The 25,078-nt window shown below is 35.2% G+C and overlaps 2 protein-coding genes across 2 annotated transcripts; one reads left to right on the top strand and one right to left on the bottom strand.

The window, feature by feature from the left end:
• Window positions 1-5,696: 5,696 nt before the first annotated feature.
• Window positions 5,697-8,740, bottom strand: LOC108987620 (patatin-like protein 2). The gene is made up of 7 exons (XM_035691127.1): window positions 8,534-8,740; window positions 8,249-8,430; window positions 7,285-7,471; window positions 6,866-7,027; window positions 6,459-6,761; window positions 6,184-6,359; window positions 5,697-6,064 (listed from the first exon to the last, which is right to left on the bottom strand). The coding sequence occupies exons 1-7, from the start codon at window positions 8,669-8,671 to the stop codon at window positions 5,971-5,973; spliced, it is 1,242 nt and encodes a 413-aa protein (XP_035547020.1). The 5' UTR covers window positions 8,672-8,740; the 3' UTR covers window positions 5,697-5,970.
• A 12,591-nt stretch (window positions 8,741-21,331) lies between these two features.
• LOC108987622 (patatin-like protein 2) lies at window positions 21,332-23,827 on the top strand. The gene is made up of 7 exons (XM_018960556.2): window positions 21,332-21,531; window positions 21,843-22,024; window positions 22,183-22,369; window positions 22,650-22,811; window positions 22,925-23,227; window positions 23,324-23,499; window positions 23,610-23,827. The coding sequence occupies exons 1-7, from the start codon at window positions 21,391-21,393 to the stop codon at window positions 23,704-23,706; spliced, it is 1,248 nt and encodes a 415-aa protein (XP_018816101.1). The 5' UTR covers window positions 21,332-21,390; the 3' UTR covers window positions 23,707-23,827.
• Window positions 23,828-25,078: the final 1,251 nt, after the last annotated feature.

The raw sequence follows: 25,078 nt of genomic DNA, 5'->3' as shown, positions 1-25,078 counted from the left end.
TCTTTTCTAAGAAGTAAGAAGTCTCACATGACTAGCACTTGTATGGTTTTTAAGACTTCAAGTAGGCCCAAAGATACATGAAATCACTGGTCCAACTGGAAAAAAAAATATGATAAAATCTATATCAATTGGCCTCCTTTGATAAGAGTAATCTCATTACTATAATTTTTTTAAGCTCTCATCTAAAAGAAAATAAATAATTAAATTTTAAAATAAAAATAATATTTTATTCACATTTCAAATTTTATCTCATTTTATCTATGTGATATCCCATATTTTAGTTTATTTTAATTGAATGAGTATTTTAATTAATTTAAATGTTGGTTCTCTTATTTTAAATTTATCGGATTTCTTGTTGGTTTATTGTTATGATTTTTAAGTTGTGAATTTTATTTTGATATGCTTTCTTAATATTAATTATCGTTTTGCATTTAAATTATACTTTACTTTAAATCAGTTTAATGTTGGACTTAAAATTATTATATTTTTGGATTTTTATTATTATTTTATCTTAACTAGTCACTGCGTTTAAATTATTTTATTTAACTTATTGTTTTGGATTCTTATCGTTGAATTGGACATCATCTTTTTCCCTCATTTTTTTCTTTTTCTCTTTTTCTTCTCCTCTTCTTTTTCTTTTTTCTTCATTTCTTTTTTCTCCTTTCCACTGCATCTCTCTCCTCCCGTGCGCGCGACAACCCTTTCCTTTCTTCCCATCCGTTTGTTTCTTTTGCCCTAGCGCCACCGTGAGCTGTCCATGTCTATCACCGCCCCTCACATTTTCTTCCCCTTCGTCTGGCGACCTCACCCCTCCGTTTTCAACTCTTTCATCGCCGTTGTTTGCTCCCACGCGCAACTTTAAGACGCAGCACCCTTGAGCTCGCGCGCCGCCGTCGCACCACCATTGGCCACCATATTTTCACCACACCATCATCGACCTCCCAGCTACTTAACCGACCCATCCTCAACCCCGATCTACCACCGGTGAAGCCCATCCATCTCCATTTCCGATTTGAGTAGTTTGGATTTCAACCGCCGTCCACGCCGCCACCCACGACCAACCACCACTACCATTAGCTTCACCAACACCCCTAGGCCCTTCCCTATTATTCTTAAGTCTTCGTTTGTCCGCATTCAAATGTTGAGTTTTTTGAGACCCGCGGCCCTTGTACATTTTCTACTGTTACATTGTTGTGCCGCCACTTCTAGCACCTTCATGATCATTCAAAAATTATATTATAGCACTCTAAGTATATTTCCAAAGAAATTTTGAGATTTAAATGTATTTTTGCGCTAATTCATATTTATTGTAAACTAGTTGGTTGTGCCGGACTAAATTCGAGGAGTAAGGGAGTCGGTTGGATTGGAGGATGGAGTTGTTGTGTGATTGGGTTATTGCGGTAATTTGTTGCTTGTTGGATATTTGTGTCGTGTCATGTACATTGCATATTTGCACGCATGTTTATGTTTATAAATCAAAACTGGATTTTTGTATAATTGCATACATGTTCATGTGTATATTTGAAAACTGGGTTTTCATGTGAGAAATGATTTTTGAGTGCGTGTGTATCACGACCCCAAGCCGAGATGAGGGTATTATCTCGATGGAGCTCCTCTAGTCACTCGGGAGCGGAATATACTTAGTGACGTCCCCTGGGATAGTAATGCTCTCGTGCCGACTCCGTGGCCCCTCTTGCTGGCAGGGGCAAGATGATGCTTGGCCACGAACACGTTGGGCATGGAACTAGGTATTGCTTGTTACAAAGTCACTCACATGGTCGTTACCTGTGGTGTGACAAAGGGAGCCAGGGTGTGCGGATGCTCCCTAGGGGAGATCATGGTGCATACGGTAAAAAAAAGGAATAATGGGCTATTTTTTGAGAAAATGACGTGTGTTGGATAAATAGATTTTATGTGAATCATTTTCTGGAAAAATGATGAATTATTGTTTTGGGCCATTTTCTGGGAAAATGGCAAGAAATATGTTTATGGATATGTCTTGGGCCAAATGGGATTTTGGCGTGCGTTGGAACATATTCATTTTCGGGAAAAATGATGTGTTGGGCATAATGTATATTTCATCATATGCATGCATAATTGTTGGTTGCATTAATGCATTTTTATCTCGTGGGTTGTTTAGATTATTACTTACCTGCAGTACCATTTTATAGTATCGTAGATTTTGATGCAGATGACGCTGATGTTGAGCTTGAGGATTTGGCTCCACAAGAGGAATTATTTGGGATCACTCGCTCGTGCTTGAGATTTGTTTCCCGCTTGTTGAATTATGTATTTTGGAATTATTATATTTTTATGGGATAATTGTATTACTCTTTAAAACGTATTGTTTTAAGTGGATTTGTATTAAACAATTATGGTACTTAGTCGACTTATTTAAATTATCTGCTACTTTATTTCGTTGTACATTGTTGTATGTATACATACTTAGCACTTATCCCTGGGATGCATGATCGTGTTGTCATCATCTGAGCATCTCGATTCCCAAGTTCCCGTACGTGAGGGTCGGGGGCGTCACAATCTATGTAACCATATGGGGCATCTCATCTCATCTCAACTTTCAAATTCAATCTCTCTTCCTACCCCATGCTGAGTAGGATGAAGAGATATAGCTCATGTCGTTGTTGGACTAACAATTTAATTAAGGGTATCTATTAAAAATAAATTATTCAAACGAAAAACGAATATTAGTATTCAAAATTATTATGTTAAAGGCGATGGTATTTGGAGATGTTGTGCCAATTGTGCAACACATGATGTTAATAATGCTAAATACAGTCATGAGTTGTGCACAGTGCTTGTACAATCCATGAATATTAAAAAATAGCTTTTTTATGTTGATATTATAATTACTCATTTTTTTAAAAAGAGTGCAAGATGCTTGCACAATCTATGAATATATTTAGTATTACTCGAATTAATATATATACCCAATGGCACCTCTAGTGGCATGCTTAGAGTCATAATTAAGGGCTTGTTTGGATAAAGTTTTCATCCCAAAATTTCCATCTCATCTCTTTCCCAAACATCACTCAAACACAAATACTTTCAAACTAATCATTACATATTTTTCAAACTAATCACAATAACTTTCCCAAATTTTCAAAAAACTAAAAACAATTCAACATTTTCAAAACCCAAAAAAAAGTAATATTAAAAAACTATATTCTAAGAATAATTTAACTTTATAATATTTTTTATTCAACTTTTTCTCTCTCCTTTTCCAAAACTCAAAAAATGCTCAATTCAAATTATCTCACTACTATTCATAAACTATCTTACTACTATTCACAAAAGTTTAACATGAGTAAGTTTTAGGAAAAAAAAAAAAAACCTAGGGGTTTCTTATTTTGATTGTAATTTCCAATTAATGCTTGATTATGGTCAGAAAAAAATGTATTACATTAAAAAATGAATAGAGAGGATCAACTTATTTATTCACCATATATAATATAAAAAATGAACAGATAGTCTTGTTGTAAGGTCACGGTAGTGACCGCTATCGCCCAAGCTAGTGGCTTCTGACACCACTGGCCATGCCAGACAGCGAGCAATGCATGGGTTATCCTGACAATAGTATAACTCTCTTTCCCTTATCCTCGTTATTATGTTAGTGGTTGATTAGGTTGTGAACTGTGCTATTAGTATTTGTGGAGTTAATTATATAGTGTGGTAATGTGATATGTTGTATACGCGAAATATTGGGCATAGTTGGGAATTGTGTTATGTCATTGTGGACTGTGATGTGAAGTGTGGTTGTGAAGTATGTGCCGTAATGGTGACGTGGCATTGTGTGGATTGGGAAGTAAAGTATACTCACATGGTGTAGCAAGAAATAAGGAGAGTATACATAAAATATACCCTCCCAGGATAGCGTAGAATAGGAAGAGTACACGTGGAGTGTATTCTGTGTGGCGTAGTATAATGTGAAGGGAGTATACATGGAGTGTACTCCATGTGGTGGAGTGATGTACCATGTGGCATGCATCGTAGTAGTTCTGACGTAGTGTGATGTGAAAGGAGTACACGTGGTATGTATCCCATGTGGCGAGACATCATATGGTGTGTGTGCCGTAGTGGTAATGTGGCGTAGTGTAGTGTGATGGGAGTACACGTGGAGTGTACTCCATGGGATGAAGCAATACTTCATATGGCGTGTCGCGAAGATAAGGATGGTTGCATAGTTGAGAAGTGTGGAACTTGATGTGGGGTGCTGGGAACTGTGGAATAGTGTCCCGGAGTAGCTATGATGTGACTGGTAGTCCTAGTGACGGGTGTCACCGTGTAGCAGTGTTACAGCTGCTATACGTGTGAAGTGACAGAATAGTGTAAGAGTGGCGTAGTGGAAGCATGATGGGGGGATGTCACTAGGGGTGTAACCGGTCCGGTCCGGTCCGGTTTTGGATAAAATCTAGGACCGAACCAGTATGTACCGGTTTTGTATTTTTCAAAACCAATTACGCTCCGGTTTTACCGATTTCCGGTCCGGTCCGGTCCGGTTTTCCGATTTAAAAATTGATTTAAAAAAAACTGTTTTATACTTTTATTAATATATTAGACTATATAATAGTATTAATATTAGACTATTGGTATAGTTATAAGTTATATATTAGTATTAGTTATAAACTTTTAGTGATTTAGTATTAACATTTTATGTAATAATTTATAAATTATAATAAGAAATTATTTCATATATGAATATATATGTTATATATAAAATTTCACATAAAAATTTATAATTATACATTATATATAAAACTTATATATATTAATATTTAATATATATAAAATATTTTGTATAAAAATTATATATAAAAATATTATTTTTATTTTTTTTAATCAACCGGTCCAAAAAATTCCGAAACCGGAACCGGACCGGAACTGGCCAGTTTTTACGTTTTAAAAACCGGTTCCGGACCGGACCGGTTCAAAACCGGTAAAACCGGTCCGGTTCGGTCCGGTCCGGTCCGATTTTTTGATTTTTTGGTTTGAGTTTACACCCCTAGATGTCAAAAAGTGACAAGGTTAAACTAGAAGGCGAGCTTGTGAGGACTTAGTGTAAGAGCGACGTAACGAGAATGTGACAGGAGTATTGTTAATTAGAATTAATTATGTCCCTTTGATTTTCTCTTCGCTGCGAATATAACTGTACTCCATTTACTTTAAGCATGTGCGCACACACTTGTTGTCACAATGAATCAATCTATACAAATTTTTATGATCTTTACTTGATTATGATTGGCAATGGGCTTTTTCTTTCTCATCCCAATATAATCCATGGGATCGTACCGTTCATGCATGGAAGTTGCCCTTGGACCCAACCAGCATAGCAAGCAACACATTGGGGTTGGTTTCCACCTGTCATTATAAGAAAATTGTTTATTTGTGCCTAGTTAATTCTAGTGAAATGACTATTTATACCTACAATAAGTCTGTTTTGATCACAAATAATCTTTTCGCCGCAAGTAAATGGTCACAAAAGCCTTTTTTTCTTATAGTGCGTAATTGAGGCTTTTCCGAAAGGATCATAGAAATTCTTTAAAAAATCCTAAGCTATTTTATAAAATACAATTATTTAGATCTCTACGATAATAATTTATAACTTAAATGGTTGGGATTTTACAAACATAAATTTCCAAGGAACTATGGCAAATTAACCTTTATTTGAGACATGTAGCTAATTATATAGAGTAACACATCATTTCAATATAAAATTTTCAATCACATATAACATGATTAGTCATAATTTTTACATCAAACACGTATTAATACAAATTTAATACAAACACGCTTCAAACAATCAACGAACAATGTAATTCCTTTCATGGGTTGATCCGAGACATTACAAGAAAATTAAAGAATGAAAAGAATAAGCTGAATTACACATAAAAGAACTTTGACTGCACATGTAGATTGGATGCAATTAAGCACGTACGTGCTTAATAGCCCGACTTAAAGACGAGTGTCGACTTCAACTTTCAGGTTCTCCTTGTTTGCAGGTTTTCCCTTTCGACACTTTCTTTCTTGTGAAAGTTTTTTTGCTACCCTGTAAGAAGAGTTTTATGTACAATTAGTTTCAAAATATTATGATCACAAACGCGATATTTTAACTAATTAATGACAAGTGCATGCATGAGTGCACATTCAAAGCATGTTTCACCATACATTCGCAAAGCCTCCTCATTTGTGCCACAGTTTTTGGCTGGTTCTGACAAACCTGTCTGCAAATTCACCCTTGATACTGGTTTCTTCAACAGTTTCTCCCCTATCTCTACAAGTTTGTTCAAGTTCTCTTTCGTAGAGTTATCAACTGAAGCTGCTGTCCCAGTCAAGGTGTCATCCTAAACAAGTATTTCATAAAAATAGTAATTAATAACTTGGAAGCTTAATCCCCTTGCAAGTATTCAAATTCAAACCCTGAATCAGAAGAAATTTCTTACTTGAATTCTAAGGTAATTCTCTTCTGAATGAAGGGCTTGGAAAACCACAGCTAGATTTGAATCAACCATATCTGCACTTGCTTGAGTAAACACATCCACTAATGGAACTGAACCTCCATGAATTAACCAATTCAGAAGGCCCCATTTGGCCGCCATTTTAGCATTGTATCTTTTCTCTATCTTTCCTGAGCCTGTTCCTATTGAGATCACCAGAAAACGACCATAGTCTGTGGACTTTATTGGAAAGAAATCAGGATTTGCATCGAAGATCTGTTTGATCACTTGATTTATGGCAACAAGAGCCTGGTAGACCATGGTTCCCAGAAGACACATAAAGATCATCAACTTAAATTTTGGAGCTTTTAAGGTAAATAAAAAAGCACATGAAAGATTATTATATATTATACCGGATTGTTTGCAACAACACCACCATCTATAAGATTGAAGTTACTAAAATTCCCAGCACTGGTTTGGTGATTGAAGTGGTGAGCAGGAAGATAAGTTGGAGCTGCCGACGTGCCAATGCATATGTCGGACAGTTGAGCATTCAAACAAGGGTCATTTTTCGCCTGCGTGCATGAACTCAGATCATGAATATTTTAATAAAATAATTCTTTTCAATTTGTTGAGATCCTAAGAATTTAATGTTTAACGTAAATAACTTATAATTTAATATTATAGCTTGAATATTGAAACTAATAATATTGTTAATGTTTCCACGACATTTTCTTTGTTTCCAAGTACCTCCAATTATCATTTGGTCAAATTCTACATGAGAGAGAGAGAGAGAGAGAGAGAGAGAGAGAGAGAGAGAGAGAGATCATACCTCATATGACGAGAAAATGGTTGGCTGTAGGTGCTTGATATCAAACGTCGGTATAACAACATTGGTCAATGTGTTGTCTAGCCGTGTTTCCCCTAATTTCTCCCTTAGAACCCCATGAAGATATTTCCCATCATACTTTGGTCCTATAAGAGATCTGAACATTTTTCTGATTGCTCCAAACAAGCCACTGTAATCAAAATCAGCACATGCATGCATGCTCATTTGTTAATATATATTTAAATATCGAGAGTTTTTAGAAACACTACCATATAAGCACAAAATATATATAGCGATGCTTTTGTGTATGTGTGAAGGAGGGAGGGAGTTGTCAAAATAGGAGGAATATTAGAACATACTATTAAGAATATGATATAAATAATAAAATTCTATCTTTTCAAATCAAATTAAGTTTTTGGGATAAGTGGTAATTTCGAATGATATCAGAGTAGATGTTCTGAGTTTGAACTCGGACTTTACAATCTACTCTATCTAATTAAATATTTTACGTGTTGGACCGTTCATTGAGAGCTAGAGAGCTTAACTCATACGTAAGGAGGAGTGTTAAGAAGATGATATAAATAATAAAAAACTAATTCTTCCGGTCACTTGCTTAAACTTTTGAAATAAATGATAATTTCACACGTCCATATTTGCGCAGTTGAGCAGTACAATACTTACTTTTTATATGTTTATCCCGACTTTGAAAGTAGCTAATTGGAAGCTTTAATCTAGATAAGGTGGGATTGCCCAGCTTTAATACAATGATCTTCTTATGTGTCTCATTTTAAGTTGTTAATAGTTCATACTTAGTTCTAGCTTTTATACAAGCTTGGTTTTGGGATTTCTTCATGTAATCCTTATCAATATTTTACTTGTAAGAAGGTATTCTCCTCTGTTAAAAGAGAGGGTAATTATATGAAATCGCTTGCTTGTTCTTAAAAAAAGAAAATATGAGTAGCACTACCTGTTCTGTGGGAAAATTCCAGGACCATGCTCGAGATAGAAGGGCTTGATATCCTTAGCGTCAAAGAGTGGTCGATTATTTTCATTTGGAGTAGCTAACATGGCAGTAACAAGACCACCTGTGCTTGTTCCTGCAATCACGTCAAAGTAGTCTGCAAGTCTAGCTTCTTCTCCATCCAACTCCTATGCCATGTTTATATGAAATACTTGTTAGTACGTACATGGTAACATTAATATAACATTAAGAACTGAAACTTTCCTGCAAACCAAAGTATTGCACGTATACCTGAAGTTCTGATTCAAGGAAAGCAAGTATAGCAGCAGGAATGATCCCCCTGATGCCACCCCCATCGATGCTTAGAATTGTGATCAAGTTCCTGTTTGTTGGGTGTTGAGCCTCATGAATCGGCATTGTTTTTTCCATGGAAAATCTGGGAAAGGGTATGCAAGTGGTGGTCGTAAGATGAGAAGAAAAGATTGCCTTGGTGGTCGTTCTGGCATTTGATCCATCGACGAACCCCTATTTATAGAGAATAAATTATAGCCTTACTGGGTCTGGACTTGGCCATGCATGGCCATCCTCAAAATTTCAAATGTCCTTATCTTTTCCCAGTTGCATATGTTCATAAGTTACGTAGCTGAACAGGAAATTGTACTAGTCTTGCTTTGAAACTTTCCATAGTTCAAACATTCTCTTAGAATATATATTTATATATATATATATATATATATAATATTCTATGATTTAATAACAGCTAGAATATAAGAATTTTCTCCCGGATGTATATTATATATAATATGATGACCCAAAAAAAAAAAAAAGTAGAAAAAGATCATGACAATTTTCTCATGCACCTCCTGTTTAATTGATGAAAAACTCTATTCATTACATATCCATTTTCTCATTCTCTCATCGTCCTATGATATGGTATTAGATGATAGATTTACAAGTAAAATATAATAACTAGTCTCTAATCATTTAACGCCACATCATGAGATAATAAAAATTAAGATGATAAGTAGCTTTACTCAAAAATTAAGGATCCTAATTAATCCGGCCACAATTAAGCTTTGTGGTCCATGGAGGTGCCAACTACATACAAAGAAACATATGTTACGTATAGGTACTTAGTCCAGCTTGCTTCTATTTAGCGGACAATTAATATATAATTAATTAATTCAATATGTCTAGATCAGATTATCATAATCTATAGCAAATTGCATGCATGCATGCATGTTTGGTTATATTAATTTAATTTGGGATTGCTGACCTGTTCAGAAAATTACTATTTTTATCGATCCTAAAGATCTCTAGTACGTAGTAGATTTCGATCTTGGACACGCAACCTCATGATCAGGCTAGACATGACCAGTAGTTTCCAGGAAAGTCAGTCATATACTGACCATTCACCCATGGATTCTCTTTGGCAGCCATGGGTGACCGACCCTTCATTACAGGATTTTATCAACCCCAATATCTGCAATAGATTTTTTTTGGTCGCTGATCGGTCTTGCTACGAAAATTCCGTGATTTGCGGACAACATTTACAATAAACACCGGCAAATAATTCCAGGCATTTATTTATCGGTATAAAACAACTTCGGAATTGGTAGAACTAGTTCTGACTTTTGCTCAAACAACGGGCCGGACTTGAAAAAATGATTACCAGCGTTCTGAGTAAATTAACGGCGTTTAATTATCTAAGGGCAGGTTTGGTAACCAAAATAAAATATAAAATTTTCATCTCATCTCATCTGATCATTATACTTTTTTCAAATCTCTATATAAAATATAATAAACAATTCAACTTTTTCAAATCCCAATACACATTTTTCAAATTCTAAAATAATAATAATATTAAAACATAATATTTTAAATTTTAAAATAAAATATAAAATTCTCATCTCACCTCCAAACATGCCCTTAAATGCCACCGCTAATACGTTGCCGACTTTTTGTATAAACACTGCTAGTTATTTTTTTTCGGTGTTTTGGAAGCGCGCCAACTTACTAGAACTACAACTGAATATAGTAGTTTCCGGCATTTTTAAAACTCTAATAATAAAGTCACGTACACTAGCTAGTTGTGAGTTGGCGTAATTCTAAGCACGTGATTTATATGAAAAAAAATTAATTTTTTAATAATAAATTTTATTTTTTTTCAAAGCAATTACATGATATTTACGCACTTTATGATTGTATATAAAATTACTCTTAAATAAATATTTACGTTACCGGTGTTTTAGAAACTCCACCAAACTTAGATGGGAGTACTCCATATATAGCGGTTAAGCAGTGCTTAAAAAAAATCGGTAATAGAAAATTCCATGACAAAAACTAATAAATAAATCAAAATAAATATAATATAATGAATCATTTTGATACAATAGAGAAAAAGAATTACAGATCAAATCACATGAAAATGATCATGCATGTTTGAACAATTCTATTGATTTCTAGAGCCTCTTGATCTTTCGTTGGCAATTACTTCTATCCGTTACATTCCAATATCTCCAAAATTTCAATTTCATGCATGCTATATATATTCCATAAAAGTGGCTGAACATTAGCATACCCTGAAAGGTACCTCATTAAATACTTACGTACATTTATTGGTGCTTGAGATATCCCTTTGGAAAAAGAAAAAAACTCAATCAAATGATACACTTAACCTTTTTTTTTTTTTTAATAAAACCATGACTTTTATATTCCATTAAAAATTAATCAATACATGTCTTGTCTTGTAAAACATAGCTGTGATAACCCTCCGGGCTATCTTCTATCCAAATTTGTTCTTCATTTGCAGTATAAGCAAAACTTGCTAAATAATGAGTTACCTTATTCCCTTCCCTATAAGTATGTTGGACCATCCAAAAGGGTCTGTTGGCAAGAAATCCTTTGATGTCTTCCACAATCTGACCATTCTATTCCCAGTTATCTTCAGTGTTGTTCACTGCCTTGATGGTTCCCAATGCATTCCCTTCAAATATAGCAGCTCCAATTCCTAACTCAACATCCAAATTTAGAACTCTCCACAAAGCAGTGGATTCAGCAAGGGCTTGAGAGGTGATTTGTGACTTTGGCATACTCAGAGAGACTAGGACTTCCCCTTCATCTCTAATAATCACACATGTCCCCATCTTCTTATTTTTTGGATCAAAAGTTGCATCCCAGTTAATCTTCACAGCACCACCCATAGGCGCTTTACATATGACCAAATATCTATCAATTTGGATGCTTGCTAGACTTAAGCTTTGATTACAATAAGCTTGTGAGTATAAACACTACAGGAAATTTTCCTTCTCGTGGGGAGCGAAATCCCCGCATTTCCCCTGTTTTCTCGCAACAAATTTTCAGAAACTGCGATAATTACTCTTCGCTAATCGGTCGAAAGTAAAACGTCTGCTTAGTTGATTTTCGGTGATAAATCATCAGCGGCCGCAATTGCTGCACCTAACTCGGCAGTTCATCTCTCGCAGCAAAATCGCCTTGCCAATTTGGGAGAAGGGCAATTACGGTGATGAGGCGTCGCAAATTTGGAGTGATTTACGGCGATTTTGCGGGTCCGTAAAATCCAGATTTCGGCGAATTTGGGGCTGGCCGCAAAGAAGCTTTCTTCCCAAGGTTGCGGTGAATTTATAGACGCCGCAAATTCAAGGATTTTACATACGGTGAAAGATCGAGATCCCCGCAATTTTTTTTATTCAACATGCGGTGAATTTGATTATGACGCCGCAAGAAGATGGTGCTGATCCATACGGTGAAATAGCGAGATCCCCGCATTTGGTTATTCTTCTACATGCGGTGAATTAGATTACCACGCCGCAATCTCAGATGGATTTTACATACGGTGAGCATGTATGGTGTAGGAAATGCCAATTAATATCACCGCGCGCTTGCTTACAAATTTACAGCTGTACAGGCACATATGGGTTTTTGGGTATGCGGTGAATAAATTATAAGAACCCACTCGGTTTATTAGATTGATGGGTTTTCTGAACGGTGGCTTCAAACAATAGTTGATCAGAGCAAATTTATGGGTTTTTGGGTTCACTGATGCAGCACGTCGTTGCAGGAATTTATGGGTTTTTGGATTCGCTGGCTTCAATTTCTGCTTTACGTTATTTAAAGCTGATGTTCCACTGAGTTCCTCCATTGGCCTCTCCATCTCCCGGTTTATCATTCACGACAACTGTTGTGTAGTAGATATGCAAATTTAGACTCACGTTTAGCAGTTCCTCAATTTGACAAACTAGGGTTGCCGCTTACACTTTTCTATCCCCAACAAGTCGCGGCCTATCTCTCCCACTGCACAGTCCTCCCCACAGATAAATAGCGATCATGTTTCCACCACAAGCAACCCTTTTCCATCGTAAACGACCATCGCCCAGGGCCCAAAGCATCACCATAGCCACATCTTCTCCTCACTGTGAGACCTTCCCCTCAGTGCAATCATGCAACACCCAGTCACTGGCCAAGCCCATAGCGCAACACGGGTTGAATCTCTGTGACGCCGCTACACTGCCACACGAACTCATAGACAGCAAATCCTCCTTGCAAGCAGCGCACCACTCTCCAAGCTGTCCTCGCCGCCACGAAAGGCCAACCACCGTCGCCCAGCCGTTGAAGGAGGAACACACAGCATACTCTGTTTTTCCACTCCCGAAACAGAGCAGTCTTTGCTCAAGCCGTTCCACTGAGTTCCTCCATTGGCCTCTCCATCTCCCGGTGCCCCTCGGTTTTTCAGCCACGTTACACGACCTAAACCACAGCACGTAGCTCCCGACCAGTCGCACGCCTTCGCGCTGTCCCACAGTGAGCTCTCTCCCCTTCCTCATGCCATACTCTCTCATCGTGTTTCTCTCTCTCACCGTGTTGTTCTCTCTCTCTCTCTCTCTCTCTGATCCGCTGAGTTCACCACCTTCCACCGCACCGAGCGCCGCACCCACCACCGCCAACCTCAGCCAGCTCCATACGTTGTCGCACGTTCCCTTCTCTCTCAGTGTGCCTCTGCCGCGTAAACTACCTCATGTAGTATGAGCATGTTTTCAAATAACAAAACTTACCGTATAGTTGGTCAAGCATATATTATTTGAGGTAAGTTACATCCTTACCCTTTGAGTACAAGCTATATTGGTGTGTTTTAAACTTTTAAATATGTATTAGTGTACTCTATTTTATTTTTGCTTACAGAAAATCACCTATGTATTTTATCATGTTACTACGTAAAGTTTTATTTTTAAAGTAAATAATATTGGTGTAATGTTATTTTTACATTTTAGATATGTTTTAGTCTATTTAAAAATAGTTATGGTTTATTTTAAAATATTGTGGGATAATTATATTTTTCAGTATTAAACTTCATAAGTTGTTTTCATTAATACATAAGTCTGACTTTTAAATGTTTTAGTCAAAGTTATTAAATCAATATTGATGATTTTTAGAAAGTGATGATTTATAATTCAAGGTTATGGAATTTTAGATTTTGAGGAATTAAATAGGTTGTTTTAGAAGCTTAGGATGAATATCGAAATATGAGATTAATTAGAAATTTACGAGAATTATGTGATTATGTTATAGGTGATAATTAATAATTGTTTAGCATTTTGAAGAAATTCCTGAAAGCTAAGTCTAGGTAAGCGGGGTTCCTATACTAGATTTTGCATTAAATAAAATGAACTGAGGTGCTTTTTGGAAAATGTGCATATTTTGCTATGAAAATAAATATGAAAACAACCTCAGATATTTGTTCTACATTACTCATGAGATTCTGTTTAAGAAGAAAATAATTTCTGTCATGACTGGTGTAAACATGAGCTTATTTTTTGACATTCTGTTTTTGAACTTTGAAAAAGAGAGCGAATATGAAATTTTGTGTATAAGTTATGTTTTTGTGATCTGATTATGTTCAGTACTCTGTGTTGATAAGATGTGGCACTTGAAAAACCTTTGGCATGACTTTCTGATTCTATTCTGACTCTGATTCTGATATGGTGATTCTGATTCTGTTTTGCTCTGATATGTGGCCCTGTCACGGGATATAATAGTGACCTCTGGCCCTGTCACGGGAGATAATAGTGACCTCTAGCCCTGTCACGGGATACAATAGTGACCTCTGGCCCTGTCACGGGATATAATAGTGACCTCTGGCCTTGTCACGGGAGATAATAGTGACCTCTGGCCCGTCACGGGAGATAATAGTGACCTCTGGCCCGCCACGGGATATAATAGTGGTTTTCTGTTCTTAGTGCAATCGCTTTGGTAACACGGTGATTTATGTTCTGCATGGCTTTCCGCAGGATGCACAACCCTACCACTGGGGTTAAACATGGTCTCTGTTCTGATATGATGCTCTGATATGATATGATAAGACGAAGATGTTCAGTCATGTTGTGCTAAAGGAGTCTTTGAATATGAAAATTTGGTTTGTGAATATGAAATGTTTGAATAGTCTCTCTGATTTTCTGATAATTTGTATTTTTGAGATTTGCATATTGATACTGAAATGTTTTGTTTCTGCATTCTGAACTCTGTAAAAATGCTCATGTTTACATACTAGTATATGTCCTCTGCTTACTGAGTTGTTGATAATTCACCCCTTATCTCCAATTATTTTTCAGATGATTTTTTAATAGACCAACTAAGGATCAAGATTATGGAGCATCGGTGAGATGATTATTTTAAGCATAGTGGATTGCTCATAGAAGATTTCTGAGAAGTGGCAGTTTTTATTAAGAGACTTTGTAGTATTCTGATGACGTTATATTTTGGAGTTTATAAATATATTGATGAATTGTGAGTTTTAAGTTATAGGGAGTAACTCTTCGATCCTTGCGGGACCGGGGCATTACAATCTTGGTGTCCTCTGGTCACTCAACCTCTTCTTGGTGAGAACTATCCTGCTTGGTCCTGTTAGATGTCCATGGATCTCTCAGCAAAGAACAAACTTGGATTCATTATTGGATCTATTCCTAAACCTTTGAATCCGCAAATTCTCTCCTTTCTCCATGGCTCCAATGTAACAATATGGTGATATCTTGGGTCTTAAACTCTGTTCCTCCTGAAATTTTATCTAGTATCTTGTATATTACAACTACTTGTGAGATCTAGTCAGATCTTAAGGAACGATTTTCTCAGAAAATAAGACTTCGCATTTTTTAGTTGTAGAAATCGATTTCCTCTCTTTCTCAAGGTTCTCTTTCGGTGAGTAATTATTTTACTCATCATAAGGGCCTTTGGGATGAACTTACTAATTACAAACCTGTTCCTGCTTGTTCTTATGGAGCTGTATGAACGTTGAAATCCTATGTTCAATAGGAATGTATTTTAAAATTTTTTTTTATGAAAACATACTCATTTCATTAATGAACCGATGTTACAACTGTGACTTATCAATGCATGGAAAATCTAGATTATAAACCAAACAACGCATCAGCTCTAGGGCTTCCCCACACACAAATACCTTTGTGGCGGACTTTGTCTTAACTTCTCAACAAACTCTCTCCTAACAGAGACAACGCTCTGTAAAATAGAACTTGAAAGTCCCCTATGTCCTCCCATGGAGGAAAAGTATGAGACATTGCTATAGACAGTGCACTAAATCCAATCAAGATATATTCATTTAGTGCACTGTCTATAGCAATTAGAAGGATACGAAAAAGTTATGCATTGAGAGTTATCCTTCTAATTGTTTATGATATTATTATTCAATGCATAACTTTTTCGTATCCTTCTAATTGTTTATGATATTATTATTCAAGAATATTAATGAAAAAGCTTAGAAGGATACGAAAAAGTTATGCATTGAATGCAATGCATGCCGTTTGAATCATTAGGAATATATCTTGATTGATGTAAACTACATTATAAGGAGCTAGCGGCTTGAAGTTGGTAAGGGGATTTATGAGATCTTTTCAAATTCTTGCATGGATTTGAGAGTCTCTCGTGAGAGAGACAGACATATATATTAAATGAATTTTACATAATTTATTGTCGTCCATATAAATATTTTTAATAATATTAAATGAGTAATAAGAATTATAATGCCTGTTTAATGCATCTATTTCTCTCACATTTGAGACCCTTAAGTTTTTGCCCCAACTTAAAGATATATTTTTCCATAAGGAGATCTAGTTTGATAGGGAATAAAGTCGCAAAAGATTATTTGCATTTTTTAATAATTTTATTTTTCTTTATTTTTCTTTCTATTTTAAAAATGTGGCACAATATTAGAACAGGATGATTATCCACGTACACCAGTTCAGTGGCTAACGTGGTACGTGTGACATTTGTTCCAGGTCGATCAAGTTGTACGTAGATAACTAGCGAGAAACAGAATTAATTGCACGAGGAAAGAAAAAAGATCATCATGCATCAGGCTCGACAAGGTTGAGTATATTGTTAAAATATAATATAATTAATTAAATCTATCTATTTTCATCCGTTTAAAATTTTTTGAATTAATAGTAATTTCACATTTGTATCATAAGAGAAATCATGTTCAGTTCGAATATTGATTTTACACTTCATCCAATTAATTAAATTATATTGATCCGCATATCATGTCCACATGAAAGAGTCTGGCCCAGAAGTACTAAGATATAATATAGAATAAATATAGATAGAAGCCACTATTAGAAGTATCCATTTTGCACACATGATGTGGCATCATCTAGACCACACATCTCCTCATGTGAGTGTTGAGAACAATTAACTAGAAGCAACAACGCAGTAAGTGTAAAGTGTGCACTGCTATAATGGCTTCTGTCTAGCATTACTCTATAATATAAATGAAAGAGGGTTCGTGGAAATTCATCATGGTGTCGTTTCATTTGCCTAATACATGATTCACTTAGTGCAATATATAAAATTCTCACTACAAAAAAAACGGATATTTGTGATCATTTTTTGAGATAAAAAGATTATTTACGATGAAAAAAAACTTATTTTATCTGAAAATAATCATTTCGCTGGAAATAACTGATTGTAAATAAACAATTTTCTTGTAGTGTCTTTCATCTAACTCTACCTCTAGCTCTAGCTCCTAACGTTACAAAGTTTCAAAGTGATTATTGTAATGCTCCATCCCCGAGTGTCCAAAGAGTTAACTCATGTTACCTAAAAACCATTTTTCATCTACATAGTACATACTCTGATTTTTCTCTATCATACAAAGTACTCATTAATTCACATCAACTATTCCAGTATAATTATTCTAAGACAATACAAAGACTCAATACAAACATCAACCTCCCAACAAATCGCATCATCAGAGCACAACAAACTTACTGAATAAAAATCCTCAATACTCATATAAACATTCTATGCTTAAACCATCATTCTTAACTCCTCTCACCCATGCTCCATATTTTTGATTCTCAACTGGAATACTCAAATCATCTGAAAATATTGTGGAGATAAGAGGGTGAGTTATCAACAACTCAGTAAGCAGAGAACATATACAAACATGTAAACATGAGTCTTTTCAGAAAGTTCAGTATGCAGAAACAAAATATTTTTTTTTTATATGCAGATCTCAAAAACATGTTATCAGAAAATTTGAGTGACTTTTCATACTAAAAAATCAATTGTTCATATATAAAGACACTTTTCATATTCAGAGACCATTTTCATATTAAAAAAAAAAACCAACTATTCATATTCAAAGATCCATTTCATAATCAAAGACCATTTTTATATTCAAAAACCATTTTCATATTCAAAACTATTTTCATATTTAAAACTAATTTCATATTCAAAAACACTTTTCATATTAAAAAAGACTTTGGCATAACATAACTGAACATCTTCATCTTATTATATCATATCGTATCGTATCGTGTCATATCATATATCATGTTTAACCTCCGTGGTAAGATTGTGCTATCTCCGGTGGCCAAATCAGGCAGTATCATATTGTGAAATTTTCCTTTTTTCAATCTCAGAACCCCGAATGTGCATACAGCAAAGAACACATAAAAGACCACTTTGTTTCCAAAGTGGGTGCATTCATATCATATCATATCATGTTGGTACCAACCATATCATGTGAACCAATATCATCATATCAGAACCATATTCAGAATCAGAATCAAAACAGATAAGTATGCTAAAGGTTTTCATATGCATATCATATCAAACCACATGCTGAACACATTCATATCATTTTCAAATGATCAATAACAGTTCCAAAATATTTTATATCACATGTATAAAAATCTCAATTTTCATATTCGCTCTTTGTATATTTCAGAAACATGTCAAATATTGCTCATGTCTACAATTTTCATGTCAAAAACATTTCTTTAATCTTTCATACATATTTCATGAGTGAATGCAAAATACATATTGAGGTTGTTTTTCATATTTTCTTTTGAAAATAACATGCACAATTACAAACTAATCTCAGTTCATTTCTTTTTATGCAAATCTAGCATAAGAACCCCGCTTACTTGGGTCTCTTAGCTTATTCAGAAAATTCTTCACAATAGTACTGAACAATTGTCAATCGTCACCTACGAAAAAAATCATGTAACTTAAATAAATCTCCAGTGAACAGATAAATCTCATATTACACCTGAAGTACCTATTTTAATTCCTAAAAAACTTAAAATTCTCTCAACTCTAAATATCATCCCTTTCTAAATTCATCAATATCCATCATCACCAACGTCAAATTCCAAATCACAAGTATTTAAACCCAAAACAGCCAACAAATTCCAGCATAAATCAATCACACAAACAACTCCATCAATCAATCCAACCGATCCCCTTACTCCTTGGACTTAGTCCAGTACAACCAAACCAATTAACATAACAATGAATTAGTGTAAAAATACATTTAAATTATGAAAATTCTTTGAGAAAATACTTACGGTGTTATAATATAATTTTCAAATAATCACGGAGGTGCTAGAAGTGGTGGCACAACAATGTAACAGTGCAAAATGCACTGTGGCCATGGGTCTCAAAATGCAAGTTTTTGAACAAAGACAAACGAAGACTTAAGATTACAAGGGAAGAGTTTAGAGGTGTCGACAAAGCTGGTGGTGGTAGTGGTTGGCCGTGGGTGGTGGCGTGGGAGGTTTTTGGAGACCAAAAAGCTCAAATTGGAACAGTAGATGGTGGAGTTTCACTGGTGACGGATCGGAGCTGAAGATGGGTAGTTTAGGTTGCTGGGAGGTCAATGATGATGTGGTGAATAAATGGTGGCCGGAGGTGGCACAACGGCAGCGCAAGGACACAAGGAATGCCCGTGGCTTGAGGCCGCGCATGGGTGTTAATGGTGGCGCGGGAGTAGTTGAAAACACAGGGGGTGGTCGTCGGCTGGTGAGGAAGAGGTTGGGAGGGGAGGTGGTGGACACGGACGGCGCACGACGACGCTTGGGGCTAACGAAGCAAACGAATGGGGGAGAGGGGAGGGACTCGTGCAGGCTGGGAGAGAAATAGAGGAGAATAAGGAGAAAAGAAAAAGAAAAAGAAAAAGAGGAGCAAAAGAAAAAGAGAAAAATAAAAAGTGAGGGAAAGAAATAAAGTCCAGTCCTCACAACTTGGGTCACAAAATTGATCCAACGAAAATGATTTCAAAATAGTAAATTTAAATCAAATAACTTAAACGTAGTGATCAAGTAAAATAAAATAATAAAATCTAACAAAACTAATCTAAATTAAAGAGTAATTTAAATGTAAAATAATAATTAATATTAAAAAAGTATATTCAAATAAATTACACAACTTAAAAGTCATAAAAATAAACCAATAAAAAATCCAATAAATTTAAAATAAAAAAATCAATATTTAAATTAATTAAAATATCATTTCAATTAAAATATACTAAAATACTGCTGGTCACAATTATCATATATGCAAGTCACAGGTTTCGTTTGGATGACAAATATCTCTCAACTCATCTCAACTCATCATTACAATTTTTTGAAATCTCAACATAAAATATAATAAACAATTCAATTTTTTTAAATTCTAAAATAATAATAATATTAAAAAATAATATTCTAACAATATTTTATCATCTCAACTCAACTCAACTCAACTCACTTTAACATCCAAATGCAACCTGAGGCGTGTCAACTTGGAATTAGTGGGCTGCAAGTTGAAATTAATTACTACAGATAGAGTGAGGACGAAAAAATATATTGCATGCCTAGCCGATAAAATCCTGTAATGAAGGGACGGACGTCACCCATGGCGGCCAAAGATAATCTGGGTGAATCACTATATCATGAATGACAGACTTTCCTTCCTGGAAAATACTGCGATCTTTGGGATAGATAAAAATACTAATTTTCTGAACAGGTCAGCAATCCCAAATTAAATTAATATAACCAAACATGCATGCATGCATGCAATTTGCTATGGATTATGATCATCTGATCTAGACATATTGAATTAATTAATTATATATTAATTGTCAGCTAAATAGAAGAAAGGCCACTAGTACTACATGTTGATGATATATATGACGTACGTGCATGGTTGGCAACAAGCTTAATTGTGACCGGATTAGGATCCTGAACTCCGTACGTGCATGCAGCCAAGGATATTTTTAAATCTTAATTAATTTCTTCGACCAAATTTACAACGTGCAAGCCAAGGTTGATTAAGCTCATCAAGTTATTACTTCCTGCCCCAGATGGGATGTTGATCAATTAATTAAACACGTGATGCACGAGTAAATTGATTAAGTTACGTGTCTAATCTTTTTCGACCATTTTTCGGGTCACCATATATATATATATAAATATTATATATATAATATATATCCCAAGAAAATATTATATTGTAGCTGTTATTAGATCATAGAATATTATATATAGTCTAAGAGAATTAATGTTTGAATTAACTATGGGCGCACCTTAATTAATTAATTATGTATACAACTGGGAATGAAAAGATAAGAACAATTGAAATTTTGAAGATGGTCAAGCTATCCAGACGGCCGAAGGCTATTAAATAATTTTATTCTATATAAATAGGGGTTTGTCGATGGATCAAATGCCAGAACAGAAAGTAGTTGAGCTCTCTTAATTCGATCTTCCTCATAAGTACAACAACCAAGGCATTAATCTTTTCTTCTTATCATACAACCACCACTTGCGCGCATACCCTTTTCATATATATTTTCCATGGAAAAAACAACGCCGATTCAGCCTCATGATCAGCACCCAACATGCAGGAACTTGACCACAATCCTAAGCATTGATGGGGGTGGTATCAGGGGGATCATCCCTGCTGCCATACTTGCTTTCCTTGAATCACAACTTCAGGTATATACGTATAGTTTGGTTTGCAGGCCGAAAGTCTCAAGATATTGCAAGATACGTGTAGTTTAGACGTTTAATATACAAAAAGGCATGCATATACAATCTCTATGAATATTATTCGTATATCATTGCAATGGCATCCAATTAGATATTATTGGACAATTCGCTATGTTTCTAGCATTATGAACTTATAAATATAATATATATTTATGAAAATAATGCAAATTCAATGTCATACATGCATCGATCTATACATACATATAGTTAATGTCATAACAACGTACTAACAAGTTTTTGATGTAAACATGGCATAGGAGTTGGATGGAAAGGAAGCTAGACTTGCAGACTATTTTGACGTGATTGCAGGAACGAGCACAGGGGGTCTTGTTACCGCCATGTTAGCTACTCCAAATGAAAATAATCGACCTCTCTTTGATGCTAAGGATATCAAACCCTTCTATCTCGAGCATGGTCCTCGAATTTTCCCACAGTACAGGTACTACTCCTTATCATACTTTGGACCATGCACTTCCTCCTTCACATACATAATTAAAGCAGCTAATCTATATTCTGTGCATGACAGCGCTTCTGAAAGTTCTCGATGTTTAAATATTAACTAATGAGCATACATGCATGTGCTCGTTTTGATTGCAGTGGCTTATTCGGAGCAATCAGAAAAATATTCAGATCTCTGACAGGACCAAAGTATGACGGGAAATACCTCCATGGGGTTCTAACGGAGAAACTAGGGGAAACTCGGTTGGATAGCACATTGACCAATGTTGTTATACCAACATTTGATATCAAGCACCTGCAACCAACCATTTTCTCATCACATGAGGTCTGATCTCTCTCTCTTGATCCAGATGTTAGTTTCCTTTCATGAAGATTGTGACCAAATGACAAATTCAATTTGAATATTCAGGGTACTTAAACACAAAGAGAGTGAGGTGGAAACATGAACATTATTAGTTTCCTATCTTAAAAAATTAAAAAAAAAAACTATTTTATTCAATTTGCATGCATTTTGACAATACTTTATCTAAATATTATTTATTAATACGTTAAATGTTGAAGAAAGGAGCTATTCTTCACATCTTGATCTGAGTTCATGCACGCAGGCCAAAAAGGACCCTTGTTTGAATGCTCGACTGTCTGACATATGTATTGGCACGTCGGCAGCTCCAACTTATCTTCCTGCTCACCACTTCAGCCACCGAAACGGTGATGGAAATTTTAGTAAATTCAATCTTATAGATGGTGGTGTTGTTGCAAACAATCCGGTATGATATAGACAATAATCTTTCATGTGATTTTTTATTTACTTTAAAAGCTCCAAAAATTAAGCTGATGATCTTTGTGTTTCTTTATGTGCCTTCTGGGAACCATGGTTTAGGCTCTTGTTGCCATAAACCAAGTAACCAAACAGATCCTTGATGAAAATCCTGATTTCTTTCCAACCAAATCCACAGACTACGGTCAATTTCTGGTGATCTCAATAGGAACAGGCTCAGGAAAGATAGAGAAAAGATACAACGCTAAAATGGCGGCCAAATGGGGCCTTCTGAATTGGTTAATTCATGGAGGTTCAGTTCCATTAGTGGATGTGTTTACTCAAGCAAGTTCAGATATGGTTGACTTGAATCTAGCTGTAGTTTTCCAAGCCCTTCATTCAGAAGAGAATTACCTTAGAATTCAAGTAAGAAATTTCTTCTAATCCATGAGGGTTTGAATTCTTGCATGCGGTTTAAAATTTCAAGTTATTAATTACTATTTTTATGAAATACTGGTTTAGGATGACACATTGACTGGAACAGCAGCTTCAGTTGATGACTCTACGATTGAGAACTTGAACAAACTTGTAGAGATCGGGGAGAGACTATTGAAGAAACATGTATCAAGGGTGAATTTGCAGACGGGTTTGTTCGAACCAGTCAAACATTGTGGCACAAATGAGGAGGCTTTGAGACTGTATGGATAAACATGCTTGAATGTTCACTCATGCACTTGTCATTTGTTAAAATGTCATGTTTGTGATCATAATATTTTGAAACTAATTGTACATAAAACTCTTCTTGCAGCTTAGCAAAAAAGCTTTCGCAAGAAAGAAAGTGTCGAGAAGGAAAACTTGCATACAAGGAGAATCTGAAAGTTGATCAAGCCGCTACTCATCTTTAAGTCGGGCTATTAAGCACGTGCCTGCCTCTGATCTGCATTAATATGTGTTGTAGTCAAAATTTTTTCATTTTTTATTCAACTGATAATTCTTTTCATTCTTCAAATTTGTTGTACTGTGTCAACCGGCCAGGAAAGGAATTCCATTATTCATTGATTGTTTCAAGTTACAATAAACAAAAAAGTTATCATCATAAATTTGAAATAATGCGTGTTTGATGTAAAATTTTCGAGTAATGTTATATGTGATTGCAAATGTTATATTGAAATGATGTGTTACAATATATTATAATTACTTACACATATAGAATAAAGGTTAATTTCTTAGAGTTTCTTGGAAAATATTTTATGTTCACTACAACAAATAAGGTCTTTTGGGATGAAAAGTTTCTTCCCAAAAGACTGGATTTTCGTCCCAAAATATGGGATGAAAAAAAAGCGTTCCAAGGTCGTTCCAATAAAACTATCCCAAAAGGTATTTTGGGATGAAAATCACAAATTTGTCTGAAAAAATATCTTTTGGGATGAAATTTAGCTAGACCGTTTGATTACGGTTGAACGGAATTTTTTTTTGGGCAATTGAAATTCATCTCTAAAAGTCATTCGAACTGCCAAAAAATCGTTCGAACAATATGTCTGTTCAAACGGGTACTTCATGGCTGGTCGATCGATACCAGTCTATTTGACCAAATACACATGAAGAAACGTTCGAATAAACAAATTGATGATCGAACGTAAATTAAGTCATTTGAACGTGTTTGTGATGGTTGTGTCCGATATATATATGTTCAAACGTTTGATGATTGTTCGAACGGTTAGTATTTTCATGGAGAATACTAATTTCAAACCAAATATATATATATTTATATTTCAAAAATACATTACAAATTGTTCAATATTAATAAAACGAATCTAATAAGTCAGAACTAAATAAATAAAATAATAATAATACTAATAATGTTATCAGTACATAATTATTCAATATGCAAAACACAAAATCAATTGCATGAGGCCTGAATTATTACATCAGCATCTGCATTTAGAGTTGCATCTCTCTTTGTTGATCTGGCATTTGGAGTTGCATCTCGCTTTATTGATCTTCTTGCTATTTTATACGCATTTCCATGTCTGCTTATTTCGTCAATTGAGCCTCTAACTCATACTGTTTTGCAATCAATTATTCGATCCTAGAATTCGCATTCTCTAACGCAATGACAGCAGTACTTGACATTGATGTAGAGCCTGAAGGCTTTACACAGCGACCCAAACCTCTCAAATATCCTGAACGTTTACCTAGAACTTGTGTAAAAATTTCAACATCACTTGTTGATGAATTCTGATCTGATGCAAATTCAGCACGGAGGGTAACCATTTT

This window comes from Juglans regia, chromosome 6 (assembly GCF_001411555.2).
Source record: "Juglans regia cultivar Chandler chromosome 6, Walnut 2.0, whole genome shotgun sequence".
Lineage (NCBI taxonomy): Eukaryota > Viridiplantae > Streptophyta > Magnoliopsida > Fagales > Juglandaceae > Juglans > Juglans regia.
Note: the sequence above shows the minus strand (reverse complement) of the source record. Positions and strands in the feature narration are given on the sequence as shown.

Excerpts from the sequence above, each read along its gene's own strand:
- LOC108987622 (XM_018960556.2), top strand. The coding sequence starts at position 21,391 with ATGGAAAAAACAACGCCGATTCAGCCTCATGATCAGCACCCAACATGC. Across the intron at positions 22,812-22,924 it reads GTGTTGTTGCAAACAATCCG|GCTCTTGTTGCCATAAACCA; the intron begins GTATGATATAGA and ends ACCATGGTTTAG. Across the intron at positions 23,228-23,323 it reads AGAATTACCTTAGAATTCAA|GATGACACATTGACTGGAAC; the intron begins GTAAGAAATTTC and ends ATACTGGTTTAG.
- LOC108987620 (XM_035691127.1), bottom strand. The coding sequence starts at position 8,671 with ATGGAAAAAACAATGCCGATTCATGAGGCTCAACACCCAACAAACAGG. Across the intron at positions 7,472-8,248 it reads GGAATTTTCCCACAGAACAG|TGGCTTGTTTGGAGCAATCA; the intron begins GTAGTGCTACTC and ends TTTTGATTACAG. Across the intron at positions 7,028-7,284 it reads CCATTTTCTCGTCATATGAG|GCGAAAAATGACCCTTGTTT; the intron begins GTATGATCTCTC and ends TCATGCACGCAG.